The 18,465-nt window shown below is 41.7% G+C and overlaps 1 protein-coding gene and 1 long non-coding RNA gene across 22 annotated transcripts in view; one reads left to right on the top strand and one right to left on the bottom strand.

Moving 5' to 3' along the window:
• Window positions 1-18,465, top strand: part of LOC123601373 — a 107,723-nt gene that overhangs the window by 77,914 nt on the left and 11,344 nt on the right. The window lies entirely within an intron of this gene.
• IRAG1 (inositol 1,4,5-triphosphate receptor associated 1) overlaps window positions 1-18,465 on the bottom strand; it is a 122,150-nt gene that overhangs the window by 35,326 nt on the left and 68,359 nt on the right. For 15 of the 21 annotated variants that reach the window (XM_045484484.1, XM_045484486.1, XM_045484477.1 and 12 more), the window contains 3 exons: window positions 17,261-17,881; window positions 15,350-15,428; window positions 4,990-5,113 (listed from right to left, as the gene is read on the bottom strand). In XM_045484484.1, the coding sequence (XP_045340440.1) occupies window positions 4,990-5,113; window positions 15,350-15,428; window positions 17,261-17,881 (824 nt within the window). The remainder of the gene's footprint in view (window positions 1-4,989; window positions 5,114-15,349; window positions 15,429-17,260; window positions 17,882-18,465) is intronic. The other 6 variants (XM_045484490.1, XM_045484494.1, XM_045484482.1 and 3 more) reach the window with 1 other exon arrangement.

The raw sequence follows: 18,465 nt of genomic DNA on the forward strand, positions 1-18,465 counted from the left end.
ATAATGCACAGGCCCTTTCCTGTGCTGGGGTGGGAGCACTGGGAGGGGTCCTACCAGCGTCACAAAACTTGGCAACAGAGCATGCCATCGATAAGATTCTCAGGAAACACAGCTTCCTCCTTTTGACGCGTGTGGAGGGACCCCAAGAGCAAAGGTAGGGGTCAGTTATCTCTGCAAGGGGCTGGTTCTCACCCCTGACAAAGGACTATGAGAGCCTTCCTGTGAGGATGAGGCAACAAGACCCCATCGCCATCAAGTCAGCAGAGTACAGAACATGGGACAAACAACTGCAAAGATGTTTGATGCTTACAATGCTTGTCACAACCCCACCCATCAAGCCCTTTCCTCTGAGGGCCAGCCAACATAATCTTGATTGTCATATAGAGCACATATTGCTTAAACAAATTTATCAAAACTCACTGAGCTTGCCTTTGACTCCTGGCTTTATTTGGATAGTATATAAAATATACATATTTTCGTTATTAACCAAACTCATCTATTTTGATAATTTACTTTCTGCTTTTTTTTGCTATAGAACACAATTGTTTAAAATGTATAAAGCCCTGAGGACTCAGGGAAGTGTGATTCAAATTTAAAAAGCCATAAGACATGGCCAGCTCCTGATGCAGAGAGCTGTGTCTTATGAACTGGTATAGACAGCTAGGGGACAGAGCCATGGGTTTCCAAAAATGACGGAAGCCCAGCAGATGACATACAAGGAGACTGGGGTGGCATTGCCTGCCTCAGAATTCAAACTCCCTTAATAGACCTTAAAATAAAATCAAGGTTTTCTGTGAACCAGTCCCTACCAGACTTTCATCTTCCCATTTTCCAGACCCATTGGCCATTCTGTTCCTCATACACACTCACTGTGGCCCCAGGACTTAGCATTTACTATTCTTTCCTTTTTCTCCCCACTCTCTTTCGTAATAGCTTTATTGAAATATAATCCATGTATCATAAAATTTACCCTTTAAAATTTACAATTCAGGGGCGCCTGGGTGGCGCAGTCGGTTGAGCGTCCGACTTCAGCCAGGTCACGATCTCGCGGTCCGTGAGTTCGAGCCCCGCGTCAGGCTCTGGGCTGATGGCTCAGAGCCTGGAGCCTGTTTCCGATTCTGTGTCTCCCTCTCTCTCTGCCCCTCCCCCGTTCATGCTCTGTCTCTCTCTGTCCCAAAAATAAATAAACGTTGAAAAAAAATTTAAAAAAATAAAATTTACAATTCAGTAATTTTTAATATATTCACAGAATTGTACAACCATCAATCACTATAGTCAATTTTGGAATTTCATCATTCCAAAAAGAAACCCTGTATCCATTTGCAATCAAATCTCTATCTTCTCCAACCCCCATTCCCACCCCTAGGCAATTATTAATGTATTTTCTTACTCTATGGATTTCCCTATTCTGGAAATTTCATATAAATGGAATCATACAACATGTGGATTTTTGTGATTGGCTTCTTTCACTTAGCTTAATATTTTCAAGGTTTATCCTCGTGGTAGTATATATCAGTACTTCATTTTTGTGGCTGAATAATATCTCATTGAATGGGTATATCACATTTTATTTATTCATTCATCAGTTACTGGACGTTTGGGTTATTTCCACTTTCAGGCCAATACGAAAATGCTGTTATTGAACATTTATAAGTTTTTGTGTAGAGGCATATTTTTATTTATTTTTCTTATATACCCAGGAGTAGAATTGCTAGGCCATATGGAAATACATTTTTAACTTTTTGAAGAACTGACAAACTGTTATTCCAAAGGGGCTGCATCATTTTACTAAGGACTCTAATTTCTTCATGTCCTCACCAACACTTGTTATTGTCCATCTTTTTTATTATAGCCATTCTAGTAGATGTGAAATGGTATCTCATTAATATTTTGATTTGCATTTCCCTAATCTTCCCTAAAGATTAATGACATTGAGCATCTTTTCATGTGCTTATTCTTTGAAGAAGTGTCTACTTAAATCCTTTGCATTTAAAAAAAAATAGTATCTTTTCGGGGCACCTGGGTGGCTCAATCAGTTAAGCATGCAATTTCAGCTCAAGTCATCATTTCACAGTTCATGAGTTTAACCCCACATCAGGCTGTGTGCTGACAGCTCAGAGCCTGGAGCCTGCTTCAGATTCTGTGTCTCCCCCTCTCTTGTCCCTCCCCTGCTCACTCTCTGTCTCTGTCTCTCTCTCAAAAATAAATAAACATAAAAAAATAGTTATCTTTTTTATTGAGTTATGAGCATTGTTTATATATTCTGGAAACAAATCCCTCATCAAATACATGATTTGCAAATATTTTTTTACATTCTGTGGGTTGTCTTTTCATTTTCTTAATGATATTATTTGTATCATAAAAGTTTTTAATTTTGATGAAATACTATTCATCTATTTTTTCTCTTGTTGCTTGTGTTTTTGTGTCATATCTAAGAAACCATGGACTAACCAACGTATTGAAGATTTCTTCATATGTTTTCTTCTAATTGTTTGATAGCATTAGCTTTTAAATTTTGGCCTATGGTTCATTTTGAGCTCATTTTTGTGTATTGTGTGAGGTAAAGTTATTCTAATTTTACTTTTTTGCATGTGGCTATCCTGTCATCCCAGCATCATTTGTTAAAATCACTGTGCTTTTTGTCTGGAAATCTTTGCATGGATGGCTTCATTTTGTCATCTGCATGTCTTAGGTTAATGGTTACTGTATCACTGGGGCCGTCCTTGACCCTTGAATGTTCCATTCCTTTGTCATCTCTGTATGTGCCTATATCATGGTCTTCCTAGCAGCTTTGCTATCTGAACTCATTCATTTAGTTACTTAAATATTATTTGTCTCCCCACCTAGGATGTAAGTGCCATGAGAACAGGGACTGTGTCTGCTTGTTCTCCATTATAATGTCTGGCATAAAATAGGCAATGAATATTTATTGATTAAATTCCTATTTATTGCTCCTATTGGTTTTTGACCCAGTAACATGTTCTCTTCACACTCTTGTTAATCAACCATTGACTGTGTCCCTAATTTGTGTTCGGTCCCTGGTTTTTCTACTGAATTCATTCAACTTGCTGACTCCATGAGCTCCTTCTTTGTATGGTCCAGTCCCAATTCACATAGCCCACATAGATCATGAAACTAACTCTTTCATATTAAAACTCAAGTGTAATTTCCCCATATTTCTTCTGGAGGAAGGATTCTTAAACCTCTGTCTTCCCCCTGTTGGTCAATGTCTCACATGACTATTTGCCCATCTATAGAGATAGAGATAGAGTTCTGGGATAGAGAGATAGAGGGATAGAGATAGGGATAGAGGGATAGAGAGTTCTGGGCCCAGCAATTGGACTAAGTTGCTCAGCCTCTATGAATGCCAGGAGCAGAGAGCCTGATTTGGTGGTTGGAGCAGGAAGTTTGGGGATGGGCAATATGGCTATTGGCACAATGCATGAGAGCCACTGACCTCAATATGAGAGTCTGGACCACATGCTCAGAAGCTGATCTTATTCACTGACTGTGCAGGCCCATGCAGGCCCTGTCTGGCCTCATTGTTGGTAGCTAGTAGCTGTTGATTTACTCAAGGAAAATAGAAGTGCTCAGTCTTCTTCTCCTGGGGAAGTTGAGGGAATTTAATTAGCTGGAGGTGTGCTCTAATGATACTAATTATCTTCAACTTTCCTGAGGAAAAGGAAGCCAATCACACCACTGACCAGCCTTGTTCACTACAGACAAGAGTATCAATGGTTGTTTTGGTAATTGTGACAGGCCCCTGGTATAGATGGAAAGGCATTGAGTCTGCAGTCAGCCCATGCTGAGTTCAATTCCTGACTCTGTCACTTGCTAGCATGTTTCTTTGCCTCTTTTCCCTCACTGAAGATGAATAAAATCTTCCTTTTCTGCTTCACTGGGTTGTCATAAACACCAAAAGACACCCAGCATATAAACATGCTCTGTAACATGCAGTGCGCTCAGAGTGCTTCTCCTTTAGTTTCCTTCCTCTGGACAACCCCTCTCTGCCTTCTATGAGATGAACTGGCCCAAGCCACGCCCTCCTCCAGCTGTGGATGCAGCCTGCTTCTGACTTGTTTCTGGCACTTTTCCTGATGCTGGCTTAGTCGCTAGGTCCTCTGAGTATTGCCGTGATGACTCTGTGTTTTAGGTGATGATGGTTTGCAGTTTGAACACATCACACTCCCTGGGTAAAACTTGTTTTCCTTTCATATTGACCCCCAAATCAGGGGGTTCTGTTATGTCTGAATGGTCCTCCTAATAGCCTTTCCCCCCAGTGCACTCCCACAACAGTTTAGTCTCCAGGTTGCTTGGGCTTGGCAGGATGCCTCAATTGCAGACACCCACCCAATTCTTACTGCTTAGTGGTACCCTCTGTTTTCTCCTTCATGCTCCAAACTATTTGCTTTTCAATCTAGTTATCAAGAGTCTGTCATGTGCTGACATGGTTTTAGGTCCCAGCTTGAACACTTTCTCCTTTAGCTAGTGCAGCACCCTACCAATGACAGAGCACTTATGACCTCTGTTGTATAGGTGAGAAGGTTGAGGCTTGGCAAGTGAAGTCACTTTCTCCCCACATGTGGAAGAACCTGGTAGGTTCCCCAAGCAACCCTTGTGTGGTTCCAAATGTTCTACATCGCTATCTATGCAGATATCAGACCTAGAATCTTTCAGTTATGGGTAAATGGTAGATCTCGAATTGAAACTATGTCTCCTGGCCCAAAGTCCACCACCCACTGCTGCCATTAGCCTCTGGTGATACCTCATGCCCCCACCTATGAAACCCACCTGCTCTTTGAGTTGGAACCACCTTACATAGCTTTTTATTATTCTTTTTATTTTGGATGAATTAGTCCTGTCTAGACCATTAGACTTTGACCTTTCTGGAGTCAAAAATCAAGGCTGGTGCTCCACTATGTCCCATCCAGAGACTAACACAGGGCCCACTCAATACAGAGTCTTATGCAACTTATGCCCTGATTTTACCTTCCAGGAAGAGATCTGTGGACCCGCAGTTTGCGCAGCAGCATGTCAGAAATATTGGGCATGACATCCAAGCCACTCTTTGACTCATCTTCCTCAATACCTGAGGAGTGTTCAGAAGGGAGCCCTGAAAAAAAAAAGTGTTTAACTTATAAAATGTCTGAAATCACAGTAGCATTGTTGGCAACTTGCTTCAGTTTATAAGAACCTAGTTATATGGCAGGGGCTTTATAATTGTTATTTTATTTGCACAATGATCCAATGAGCTAGAACTTAATCATTTCATTTTATAGGTAGGTAAGCCAAGACTCAGCAAGTTTAGTAATTAATGTCACAAAACTAGTAAATGGCGTAGTCAGATTTTAAACCAATTTCATCTGCTTTAAATTCTAGTTCTTCCCATTGCTATCCACAGTACCAAGCAGGCTCTCATGTCTGGGTTTCAAGGTTGGTTTCTGACAATTGGAAGCTGGTTGCTCTTTGGCTATAATGTTTGGAAAAATCCCCTCTCTTTGGCAGCCTTCTCAGGAGGTTTGTTGCCCAACTATTCTTCCTCAAGTGAATTCAATGGTTCACTCATCTGTGTCCCACCTAGAAATCTGGTTCCATATCCCCTTAGACAGAAATAGAAACAGGGTTTTTCCAGGGTAAGGTAGTTAGATCTTTTACAGACCTCAGAAATTGATGCCTCCTAGTCAACAGAACCAATGAACAGCCTTTTGTTATCTCATAAAACTATCCTGGGGCTGTGCTCTGAAAGCAGAAAGAACAAACCAAGTATTCTCTTTCCCATAAATCTTTCTCCTGTTTGAAGACAGCTTTTGTACCTCTCTAAAACTTCCCTTCTCCAGGCTGTAGCCTTATTTCCCAACTGCTCATGGACTATGGACCACAGTTCCTAGATATCATCCCCTGCCTGCACACATTCTGGTTGTTGCTGTACCAGAGGCCCAGATGTGTCCTAACAAGCTCTTAGCTCAGAAAGATATTGGCAAATGTCCCTGGTATTGACATTTGTTATTCAGGCAGCATAGACTCTCTGTGCCTTATTATGGGCTCACAGTACATTTAGGATTACAAGCCTCAAATCTCTTTTACTAGAGCCAAATCAGGTATCTTCATCCCATACAATAGTTACTTTTTATTCGCATGCAGGACTTTATAGTTATCCATGTTCTACCATCTCTCATGGGTTTTGATGCAATAGGTTTTCAACCTGCTCAGTAATTTTCCGGAATTGTAGGCCAGGCTAGAGATCAGGACTATAGGCATACTTGTGGTAGCCATCCAAATGGAGCTTAGATTAGGAGTCATGTGAATTAGAAGCTTCTCCAAAGGAGACCATGCAGAGAGAAGAGGAGTTATAGTTTGGCTCAAGGTAAAGAATATTTAAGTATTTTGAGCTTTCCAATAAGAAAACAGTGTTCAGGAGTTTTCTGACACTTAAGATATCCTAGCACTGTCTGAAGGGCCATCTGTCAGAATGGGGTAGCTAGTGATTCTTCTTTGGATAAAAGATTGGACTAGATGTTATTTTAGTTACCTGTCATCTCTTGGGTTATGTCCCGGCACTTACTGCTTTCTGACATTTTCATGTGACAGACGGTAAACCCTGTGGTGCCTCTGGCCTCACTGTACCTTGATGTATCCACACTGTACCCAGCAGAGCGATATTTAAGCACTGGACTCCTGAGAAATCTGTATGATTGATTGAATCATACAAGATCTAATAATTGAGTGAAAGCCATACCAGGGGCTTTTGACTAGAGAAATCTCCTATGTTGAGCCTCCCCTCCCCTACCAAAAAAAGCAACTAGCTACGGCCTTCTAGCCCTGCTAAGATGGCTGTCTGAAGGGTGATCCCAGAACTGGTAGGTCCTAGAACCAGCCACCCTCCTCCTGAACTCAACAAAAGTGACAATAACAAAAAATTTTAAAACCAACCATAAATATACCAGCAACTCTCAAATATAAGAAAAGATAATAATCTTTTAAAATAATGGTTTGAGCAAAAAAAAATTACGAGGAATAAATGTAGAACTCCCACCCTTGATAGCCCTTTTTTCTTCCCTCAAAGAACCATTACTGAGAGGAAGATGTATGAAGGAAAATTCTGACAGTGTAATACCACAGAATGAGAAGGGAAGTGGACTGAGGGGGCTGAGCAGGCAGCCTCCATAGGAGAGTCAGAAAGTTTCTTCAGAGTGGAAGGATCTCAATACCACTACAACAATACTCCAACAAGAGAAAAATCTGCCTGTGCTGCTGTTTGCTTTTCTTACTGAGTAGGAAGGGAGAGGAAAGGCAGAATGATTGCACAGCATTCTACCAGAGCTGATTATCTCAAACAATGTGGAGGGATTTACCAGAAAGTAAGACAAAAGAAAAAATAAATAAAACAAGCCCATTCACTAAAGTGAGGGCAGGAGACATATGGAAAGCCCCAGTTGAAGCTGCCCTCCGTCCCTGATCACCACTTCTGAGAAATAGCATAGTGGCCACACTCCTTGGATTTTGTCTGTTTTTTCCTTCCTGTGGCAAGGGAGTTAGAGTGGCTGCTGGGAATAGTTGCATCAAGTCTGGAAAATAAACACCTGGGCAGATTGTCTCTACAGTTCCACCCTGAATTGGGGAAATATCTACCACTACCCACCCAAAAGAATAAGATATACCCACAGAGTGCTATAATAAACTCACATGTTGAACTATGAACAAAGTTATAATAAAAGAGCAGAAACCAATCCCACGAACACCATTACCCACAACTCCATCTGAACTTCCCCTTTACCCTACCACCTAAGTAGTAACAAAGCAGACACAAAATACCCAGTCCTCAGCTAAGCACTGTGGGAGAACAGAGATCTTAAATAAGGTAGGAAGGAGTCCATGAAAATTGACCTACACAATATTTCTCAGGTAAAGAGAAAATCCAGGTGAAAATATTCATTTCAAAAAGAAATAAAATGAAAACAAATGGCATGGCACACATCCACAAATACTATAGTCAAAAGAGGAAGGAAAGAAGAGAGGAAGGTATAAAGGAAAGAAGACAGAAAACATGTAGGAAGGAGACAGATGTCTCCTGTGGAAGCATAGAGTTAAGAAACACATCAAAAATACATTTTTGTGAAAAGTTCTTTGACTCAGGAGAAGTTAGAACCTGAAGAAAAATGAAAATAGGAAATCAAAAGTGAGATAAGAGGATCACACGAAGACGGGAGAGTACAATTTGAAGAAATAAATCAAAGACTAAAATAACAGAACTAAGGAAAATTATAAAAATATAGAACTAATCAATATGCTGGAAATATGAAGGAATTAAACAGATATGGCCTCAAACTGAATTAGTAAGGAGGGTGGGGGAGATTGAGATGAATACAAAGAACACAAAGAAAGAAAGAATGAAGTATTTAGAGATGAAATAGTGGACCTGTAGTTGAGATATTGTTGAGAAATTTACAGAGATGTCTCTGAACTAGTGAACAAAACAAAAGGAACAAAGGACATATTCAAAGATATAAGAAAAAATTTCCTCAGTTGAAGGAAAAGCTGAACTTGCAGATTGAAAGAACATGCCATGTAAAGGGGAAAAAATATATACGGATGAAGAAGTGCTTCTCCAGCTACCCTCACAGAAAGAGTAAGGCATCTACAGAGAGAGGTGGAGGTTGAGGGGTACTAGAAATTAGCTGACCTCAGACTTCTCAACAACATTAAACACAGTGTAACATCTACCAAGTTCTGAAGGAAAGAATGACCCAGAATTTAAAACCATCCAAGATGTCCTTCAAGAATAAAGACAACAGTTTCAAACATGCTAGAATTCAGGAAACAGCATCTCTGAGCCCTGCTAGGAAAAATATTGATAATAAAATCCAGCTAAACAAGACATAAAACAAAATCATAAGCTTGGGAATGGCGAGCCATAGTAAAGGGATTGATGGTAAGCATTAAATCCTTTTACATATAAGTTTAGGACTAAACAACTATGGAAATTATGGTTACAGAATGGAAGTAATTGTTACAACCTTGACAGTATAAAAATAATAATTTATCACGTGGAGATGGGAAGATAGGAAGAAATATGAAGGTGGGAAGTAGTGCTGTCGTTTTCTTCTTTCCCTGCAGGAAATCAATAATCCCATTTTGAAACACGTAATGTGAGAGAAGTACCTCAATGACTCCAAGCTCTTGATGCATTTCATAACGTGTATTTTAAACTTTTAAAAACTAATCTCTATTTTCTGGAGGAAGAAATTACCAAAATTCAGCAAGTCCTATGGTTTCACTCCACTTTAGTTGAAGTTCAATTAAATTTTCAAACTTTTTATCTAAAATAAGTACATCTAGCAATCTAGCATAATCTTCCATCTTTCTTCCTTCCTCATTTTGGGGGAAGAGGGCATTTAGTAAAAACTATTTTTATTCTCTTTATATTTTTCAGTATTAGTTGAATATTTTGATAATGGACATGGGGTATTTTAGCAGTAAAATTATGTTTAAAATATCTGCCTATGTTAGCTCATTCCAGTGAAAGCATTTGTTTCTGGCAGTCTCCAGGCCTTAGAAAAGGCTTCTGATTAAAGCCTGATTAAAAGCATCTGATTAAAGATGCTCTGAGACCCAGGAAGATTCCCAAAGGGCCAAAGCTACTGGTTGGGGATAAACTTTCCTCAGATTGATCTTCTCAGGTTGGCCTTTTCTCTGACTGAGATCTGACAGCTCTGAGCTCAGACTGGGCGGGGGGGGGGGTGCGGGGAGGTCTTAGAGGAACTTCCCACATCTCTCTCAACCTCCAGGTCCGGAGATTCAACCACCTCCTAGATGTTGCCACTTGGATCAGGATAATGAAAATGATTTCAACAGCCACAATTAATCAAACATCAGCTTGCATTAGATGTACTTTCTCATTCATTCCTTATAACAGCCTTGCAAAATAAATATTACTAAGCTAATTTTCTGGGGAAACTGCAACCTAGGAAACTCAGGCTCAACTAAGTTAAGTAGATTCCCTAGTGTTCCAGCTAATTAGTGGTAGAACTGGGATGCAAAACTAGGTCTGTCAGACTGTGGCATCCAAGTTGCTCTTCATGGGCACATCCGAATCCAAACTTGCTGTCTTCCTCCTCAAGTGAGCTCTTCCTCCTGTGCTCCCATCCTGATTAATGACATCGTCACCCCCTTGGCCATGCAGACACATACCTGGTGGTCTTTCTGGTCTCCCCCTTTGCCCATCCTCACCAGTCCTGCCACGCTGACCTCCAAATAGCTCTCAAACCTGTCCCTCCCATGTTCCCTCCTGTCCATCTCAGTCTACAGTCTTGTCACCTCTCACCACACTGTTTCCATACCCTCTTACCAGTCTCCCTGCCTTCAGTCTCTCCCATTTCAGGCCAGCTTTCACAATCTGTCTAGAAGAATTATTCTCAAGCTCAACTTTGATCCTGATGCTTCCTTATCTGCAGGTTTCTCTGGCTTTCTAAGGGGTCCTGAATAAAGTTTAAACTCATTAATTGTCCCTTAAAGCCCTCACCCTCCACCCTTGCTGCCCATCTCACTAGGACACATGACCTACATTTGGTTCACATGCGATTCCTTCTGTTCCCAGAACATACCAAGCACTAGAAGATGCCTGTGTGCCTTTGCTCCTGCTGTTCCCTCTGCCTGGGAGGCCCCTGTTTTCCTCAGCTCAAAGCTGCTCCTCCTGGAATCCAACCCTGACTCACTTACCCCTACTAAGTTGGCTGCTTCTTCCTCTGTGTTCCTAGATACTTTGTGTTGTTGAAATCTTAACACAATGTATTATAGTTACATTGTCTATCTTTGCATTTCCTCTCCTGGAAGGTGAGAGTAGGCTCATTCATTTTTTCAACATTTATTGAGTGCTTACTGTGTTCCAGGCAATGGGCTTGTAGCTAGGGATATAATGCTGAGCAAAACACACAGGTCACTGTTCTCTGGGAGCTTGTTACCTAGTGGGACAGAGATTAATTAGAGAAATACTAAAACACTACATTTCATACAATTGTAGGTTTTATAAGAGAGAAGGATCTGGGGGTGCTGGAAAAGTCTTCTCTAGAAAAGTGACATTTGAGCAGAAATCTAAGAATCTAAATCTAAAGAATGGGAGTTTATTAGGCAAAGAAGGTGAGAGGAAGAACATTCCAGGTAGAGGGGACAGCCTGTGCCAAGCCTAACAAGAAGGGGGAATGAGTTGCTGAAGAAAGTCCAAGATGTTGAGAGTGAAAAGGAGAGTGGCCCTCAAAGATGTGGGGGAGGGGAGCAGGGTTAATGACACTGGTCCTTGTAGATCCTACTAAGGATTCCAGTGCTCATTCTAAGAGCATAATGAAGGCCTCTGAAGATGCTAGACTGGATTTGCATTTTAGAGATTCCTCTGGCTGAGTGTGGACAGTGGATTGAGCTGGGTGAGGAGGTCAGGAATGTCGAAGGGACAGGAGGTTGTTGAGGTAGCTGAGGGGATTAATAATGACAGCCAGGAAAAGGCCCTCTTGTGGACAGCAGGGCCTGAGCCTTTTTCACCTCTGCATTCCCAGCATGCAGCCTGGGAACTAGCCAACAGTGAGCCTCACATCTTTGGCTTGAAATGACCTGCAAGTGATCAGGACAATATTATCAAATGCCTAGCCTAGTACCTGAGATGTAATAATTACCCTAGTTATAGTAATTGTGCTAGTCACTGTAGTAATCCCTCTACCATTTGTTAATATACAAGGAACATGTATAGTAGCAAGCAGCATTCATTTATGCCACTAATTATCAGCTAGGAAAATATAATGAAGAAAAGAGTCTTCTTCATAAACAAGCAAAATTATAAATCACATAGAATGTGTCCCAATAAGAGAAATGGGAGACCTGTACAAGAACATCAAATCTTTTAGAGGAAAAAGAAAGGAATACTCAATAGAGGGACAAACCATATATTTGAGTGAGAAGTAAATGTTTTCAAAGTAAGTAATTTAAAAGTCTATAAACTGTAAAAACAAACAAAACTAGGACAGTTCTTCTGAATCCAATGTGTAGCATTAGAGCAATCACAATTAAAATCTTGTATAAAATGGTATAAATTTCACTTAAAGAAATAGGTAGGTATAAAATGGTATGAATTTCACTTAGAGAAATAGGTAGGTAAGAAGAGGTAAGGTAGGTAAGAAATAGGTACAGGCAAAACTAGAAAAGACTTGTAATCCTTGAATCTTAGATTAAAGTTAAGAGCCTTCTGAGGTCCTCTCTAGTCCAAGAGGGAACAGGGGTTGAAAAACATATTTGTTTTTTTTTTTAATTTTTAAAAATATTTTTATTTATTTTTGAGACAGAGGAGAGAGACAGAGCATGAGCAGGGGAGGGGCAGAGAGAGGGAGACACAGAATCCGAAGCAGACTCCAGGCTCTGAGCTGTCAGCATAGAACCTGATGCAGGGCTCTAACTGTGGACTGTGAGATCATGACCTGAGCTGAAGTTGGACGCTTAACCGACTGAGCCACCCAGGCGCCCCGGAAGGACATATTTAAAGACCCATCAGCTGGTTCCTGGACTGGGACATTAACTCAAATCTCCTGACTTTTTGTCCAGTTGTTCTTTCCATTATTTCATACTGAATCTTTATATCTAGAATATAGTGAATATTCTGAGAAAGAAGATCAATGAGAGAAAAGTAACCTCACTACATACTAGAACATATTATATGGCAGCAGTAAGTAAAATGGTACAGTACTGATTAGAATAAAACAGAATCAAGGGCCCAGCACTAGTATTTATATATATATATATATATATATATATATATATATATATATATATATACACACACACACACACAAAGAATATAGTATATGATGGTCTAAGCCACAAAACAACAAGAAATATACATACTATCAAAATATTATTGAGGTAATAGGATCTTAAATCTCCAAATACCTAATATCTTAAAATAAATTTCACAGGTATTAACAAAAAATAGATCAAACTGTAAACTATTAGAAAATGGATTTGCTATCCCAATTAAGAAGAAATAATTAAAAAAAATTTTTTTATGTTTATTTTTCAACAGAGAGAGAGAGAGAGACAGAGTATGAGCGGGGGAGGGGCAGAGAGAGAGGGAGACACAGAATCTGAAACAGGCTCCAGGCTCTGAGCTGTCAGCACAGAGCCCGACACCGGGCTTGAACTCACAGACCACGAGATCATGACCTGAGCCAAAGTCGGATGCTCAACCGACTGAGCCACCCAGGTGCCCCAAGGAGAAATAATTTTTTATAATGATTTAAATAATGGAAGACTTCTCAAAGGAAAAGATAGGCAAAGATGATTATGAGAATTTTATAATTTCTCTGCAATAACAAAACTCGTTAAATGAAAAATGTTAGAATGAAAAAGTATTGAGAAAAATACAAATCCGACAAGAAGATATAAGATTTGTAAATATTTATGCACCCAACATAAGACAAATATTAACAGACCTAAAGGGAGAAATTTTCAGCACTTCAATAATAGTAAGGGACTTTAATACCCTCGCTTTCATTAATGGTTAGATTATCCAGACAGAAAATCAATAAGGAAACATTGGCCTTACGTGACACGTTAGACCAGTTGGACCTAACAGATATATACAGAATATTCCACTCAAAAGCAATAGAATACATATTCTCCTCGAGTGCACATAGAGCATTCTCCAGGATAGATCATATGTTAGGGCACAAAACGAGTCTCAAATTTAAGAAGACTGAAATTATATCAAGCATATTTTCCAATAATAATGGTATGAAACTGGAAATCAATTACAAGAAAAAAAATATAGTCAATGAAAGGTTAATATCTATAAAGTTTACATATATTACCAGCAAAAAAGAAACAAACCAACAAAAAACCTAAGGCCCAAATGGACACTTGGATAAAGAGATGAAAAGCTAACCTACCCAATAAGAAAAAACAGAGTAAATAAATGTTTAAAATGTTTAAATTTGAACTTGCTTGCTGGCAAATTAATTGAAGTGATAGCAAAGTGGCATTTATTGAGTATCTGGTTCTTACTATATTCTGGCGCATAAGGAATAAAAGCAAAGCAAAGTCAATTGCTGGTAGTTCTTAGGAGGAAGAGTCCTCACTCAGTCTTTGCAGGTAGCATTCCACATTGGAAGCAATTTAGTAAATGCAAATGTTTCTATGCTTTGACCCAATGAATCTCAAGCCTGAGAATTTATCCCAAGAGAGTAACTTGAAGGAAGAAAGAAAAAACTACAGGTACCAAGTTGTTTAAAGTAGGGTGGTTAATCATAGTTAAAAGAACTATAAACATCTGAAATACCCAATAATACATCCATCAAATGATAAATAAAAGGACAAGCCAAAATATATGGAATTGGTTATGAAATAAGTTTTAAAAGTAGAAATAGGCAATTATATCTACACAATCAAACCAATTGTGAAAAAATTGTAAATACTGGAAAGAATAAAAATTGCTTTTTTCAGAATTTATGGGGTTTTGAATCTTTTCCTAGTGTTTTGAATCTTCTTTAATAAGCAAATTAAAAACTAAAAGTAGAAAAGTATACAATACTTTTCCAGAGATTCCTCTACAGATGGTTAATTTTTTTAATTTAGTACTTTAAAAAATTGTTGGAAATTTTACTTCTGAGAATCTTGTTAATGTTGAATAGGTTGGTGTTAGTTAACTATATTTCAGATCAGGGCCTCCAACATGGTTGTGGCACCCTGGACATGCTCACACAACAATCCTTAGGCAGAAAGCTTCTGTGCTGAGACTAACCACAGGTAGCATAACCCATAGAAGAGGTGAGCCAGGAGAAAGGGGGAAGGGAGGGAGGCAAGAGACCCAAAGTCTTATTTTCTGAAAATGAGTCTGGCAGAGTAGGTAGGTGGGGACTCGAAGGGCCAGGGAGGAAAGGGTTGGGGTCTGTACTTTATGGTGACAGTAAATTAGAAAGCAAGAGATGACTCTGATGTCTTGAAAAGAGGAACCGTTCTATTTGGGTAGCTTCCTGGGTGTGAGAGGAAAAGGAAGTGTCAAAAGTTCAGGCCTGGGTCACCCTTCCAGGCCCACTAAGTGCTAACAAGGCTCAGAGAGGACTGGCGGGGTCCGGAAGCAAGGGGTTGGTTGGAAGGAGACAAGTTTAGAAGTTTCCTGAGTGGGCAGGAAACATAATCTGATTCATTCATTTATCTGCAAATATTTACTGAGGGCCTGCTCTGTGTTTGGCCCACACTTGCCAATGGGACAAAGGCCCTGACAGGAAGTCTAGTATTTACACATTCACCTTCTTTGATCTGGTGAAAATGAATCCAGCACTGGCCTGAGAAGAGCATCTGCCCCGACCACACCTACCTTTTTCCTGCTCAGCTGCTTCGCTAAGGTCTGGAAGCTTGAGCCCCACTAAGTTCTGATTTCTCATCAGGATGTGCTCCTTTTTAAGAAAAGAAGAAAACAACATTTTGGATGATAACATCAGGCTGAACTCATCTCTCGGTTCTGTCTTTGGGCCTGTGTTCACTCAGCTTCATGTGGGAGGTACTAAGGGCAGCCTCAAAGGTGGTTGGACAGTCATAACGTGGTGATATATGAAAGGCACCTGGAAGACTGCTCCTCTCCCAGCCCATAAAGGTGCCTGAAAACCCACCATTAGCACCACATTCCTTGAGTTAAGAATTGTTCTTGGCATGGTCTGACTTTTAAATAAGCCTGTGGGCCTCTGGGCAAATGCTCCAGCCACACTGTGGCTGAGAGCTATACAACAAACAGAAGCAGATCCCAGGACTCTGGGGACAAGATTGTCCCCTAGATGTGTATGAAGCTCCCGCTGGAAATGATCTTTCTTGAGCTCATGACTGTGCTTTGAGCTGGCTAGAGCTTCTAGCCCTGCTATTTAGGGCAGTGAATGCCCACTCCCAGGAATTACAACTTCTCTCCCAGTTCTCCAGTGGCCTGTTATGGCATCCCTTGAGTTGTTAAACTCTCCAGACAAATGAGGCCTGAGAATTGCCGCCCCACTATACTGCCTGGGGCCACAGCAGTCAAAGTCCAGGAGAGATGGGGATGCCAACCACATGTATATGGCACAGGTAGGCTCACACCTGCTCTAAGTCAATCAGCACCAGACCAGCACTTCCAATGTCTGACAGATTTCCTCGCCCCTTATCGTGCTTACAAAGGGATCTTCAGTCTCACGTATAGCAGGGGCCACTTGAGTGGTTTACCCCCTGCAAAAAGAGGGAAGGGAAGGGGCCAGCAGAGGGTGCTCATAGCCCAAATGAAAGTAATTGGCCAGGGCCCTTTACCTGTTTCCTTAGCAGCTCCCCAGAGCATTCAATTCAGAGCCTTGTGGAAAGTTTCTGAATAGCAATGAAGGTTTCTGAATAGGACATGTTGCAATGTGTCCCTGCTAGCACAGAAACCTCCTCTCTTGTGCTTGACCACTATCAGATACCTCTTTTCCTTCCCCATCTCACACCCATTCTGCAGGGGAGCCAGGAGAGCCTTGTCCAGTTCCGGCCATGAGAGTGCCAGGTCCCACCCCATGGAATCCCAGTTGCCTTGACCTGCGGCCTGGGTTGGCCCTCTGGGGAAGAGAGGACTGGGTAATGATTCCTTTGTCCTGTTAACCTCTTCTTGCCCCCACACCCTGTTTCTGTCCCCTACATCGCTGGACACTCCCAATATCCCCCTGCACAGGGTGACAGCCCCATGAGAGACTACTGTGCCTAGTTTGGTGGCCAGTGAAAGTTGGGGACGTCACAGACATTGGAAGAAATTCACCACAGGGGAAGCAGTCCTTCATGGCCATCATTATCCTTGAAGATGGATTTGAGGCCCTTTGTTAACAGGCATCAGGAAGGAAAGCTGGGGGGCCTGACAAAGGGAAAAGCTATTCCGTCCTTGCCTATCCCAGGCCTAGGCATGACAAGGTGCTCCATCAAGGGCTTCCTGTTTATGAGCTTCCAGCTCTTGCTGGAGAGGAAAACACAGCCCATGTGCCCCTCCATATAACTGCCTTAAAATGTGGCTTAAAATGTGGCTTTGTGTGGCAACTATATCCCACACTCACTCACCTGAAACTGGCGCTTATGAAGAAGAGGCTATAGAGTGGGCCTGATTTATCAGCGTAGGGAAGTTTAGGGCCCTATAAGGCCCAAGTCCAGGCCAGAGCTACCTTGCCCCAAGTCCAGTTTGGCCCAGAGATCTGAAGCTCAGGAAGGACCTGGAGTGTACACCCTGCCCAGCTGGCCCTCAGGAACCCACCTCTCGGAGCTTAGTCAGTTTCTGCATCCTCACTGGCTGCACTTGTATCTGAAAGTCTTTGAGTCCAGGTGCCTTGGCCAGCTTGCTGCCAGCTTTGCCCGAAAAACGCTTCTCTTCCTCTGCCAGAGGCAGCTTGGCAAGCACTTTCTGCAGCCGGGGGCCAGGTTCTTCAGGACCACTGTCCCAGGAGACCCCCCTCAATAGGGGTGGCCGAGAAGCAGGGGACCGTAGCTCAGCTTTGGAGCCAAACTTTGACCCTGTCGGCTCTCCAGCTGTACCTTTTTCCTGGGGGGCCAGGGGAGCTGCCCCTCCAGAACCCTGGGCTGGACCTCTAGGCAGAGGGTTGCCCTCCCTGGCCGTCTTCAGAAGCACCTTTCCCAGGTCATTTTCAGCAGGACCAGGCTGAGGGCTATTCAAGGCCATTTTCCCACCACTGCCTATGCTGGAAGCTGAGCCCTTGTGTGTGGCCTCAGAGCACTGGAGGGGATCACAGTTTTCCTTTTGTTCAATTGCAATTTCTTTGGACTTCTCAGTTGTGGGAGAACGAGGAGTCAGCCTGCCCTGAGACACTTTCCTCTGGTCATTCTGCTTCCGGTCAGCTAGCCCTTTGGAGACATTCTTCTGAAAGAGACAAGGTAGAGCTAGGACTATAGAGGCAGGCTAGAGAGGAAAGAGGTGTGGCCGCTTCCACTGTGAGGCCTCTGCCCCCACAGACCTGCTAAGGTGCCTGTGTGTATGTGTGCCTGTGTGTGCACTAAGTGCTAGGGGAGGGCTTCTCAGTCAAGTCTGAACCAGTAAAAGGGATCCACAGACAAGCCTGAGGTCTATAAAATAGACAGGACAAGGGGACCTGCCATACACAATTTGCCAAGAACTTCCCAAGGGCTAGGATCTGTGGAGGACAGTGAATAGAGGGCAGCTTGGGGGCAGCCACAAGTTTTGGCCTTGACTCAGGGGCTCTGGTTTCTAGTCCTGACTCTTCTTGGCAAGGACTTTAACTCTTAGGGACTCAATTTCTCATCAGATTTGGTAACCTCTGGAATTATGGAAAATGTACATGTGTGTTTATGTGTACGTGTTATGTTTTTCTGGGAAGAGAATCCACAGCTTTCAATACTTCCTCAGAAAGTTTCATGATCCAAAAGAGGTTAAAGACCATTGAATCAGGTGATTCTTGCAAAAGTGATATCTTTCTGCATTCTTAT

Source organism: Leopardus geoffroyi, chromosome D1 (assembly GCF_018350155.1).
Source record: "Leopardus geoffroyi isolate Oge1 chromosome D1, O.geoffroyi_Oge1_pat1.0, whole genome shotgun sequence".
NCBI classification, from domain to species: Eukaryota; Metazoa; Chordata; class Mammalia; order Carnivora; family Felidae; genus Leopardus; species Leopardus geoffroyi.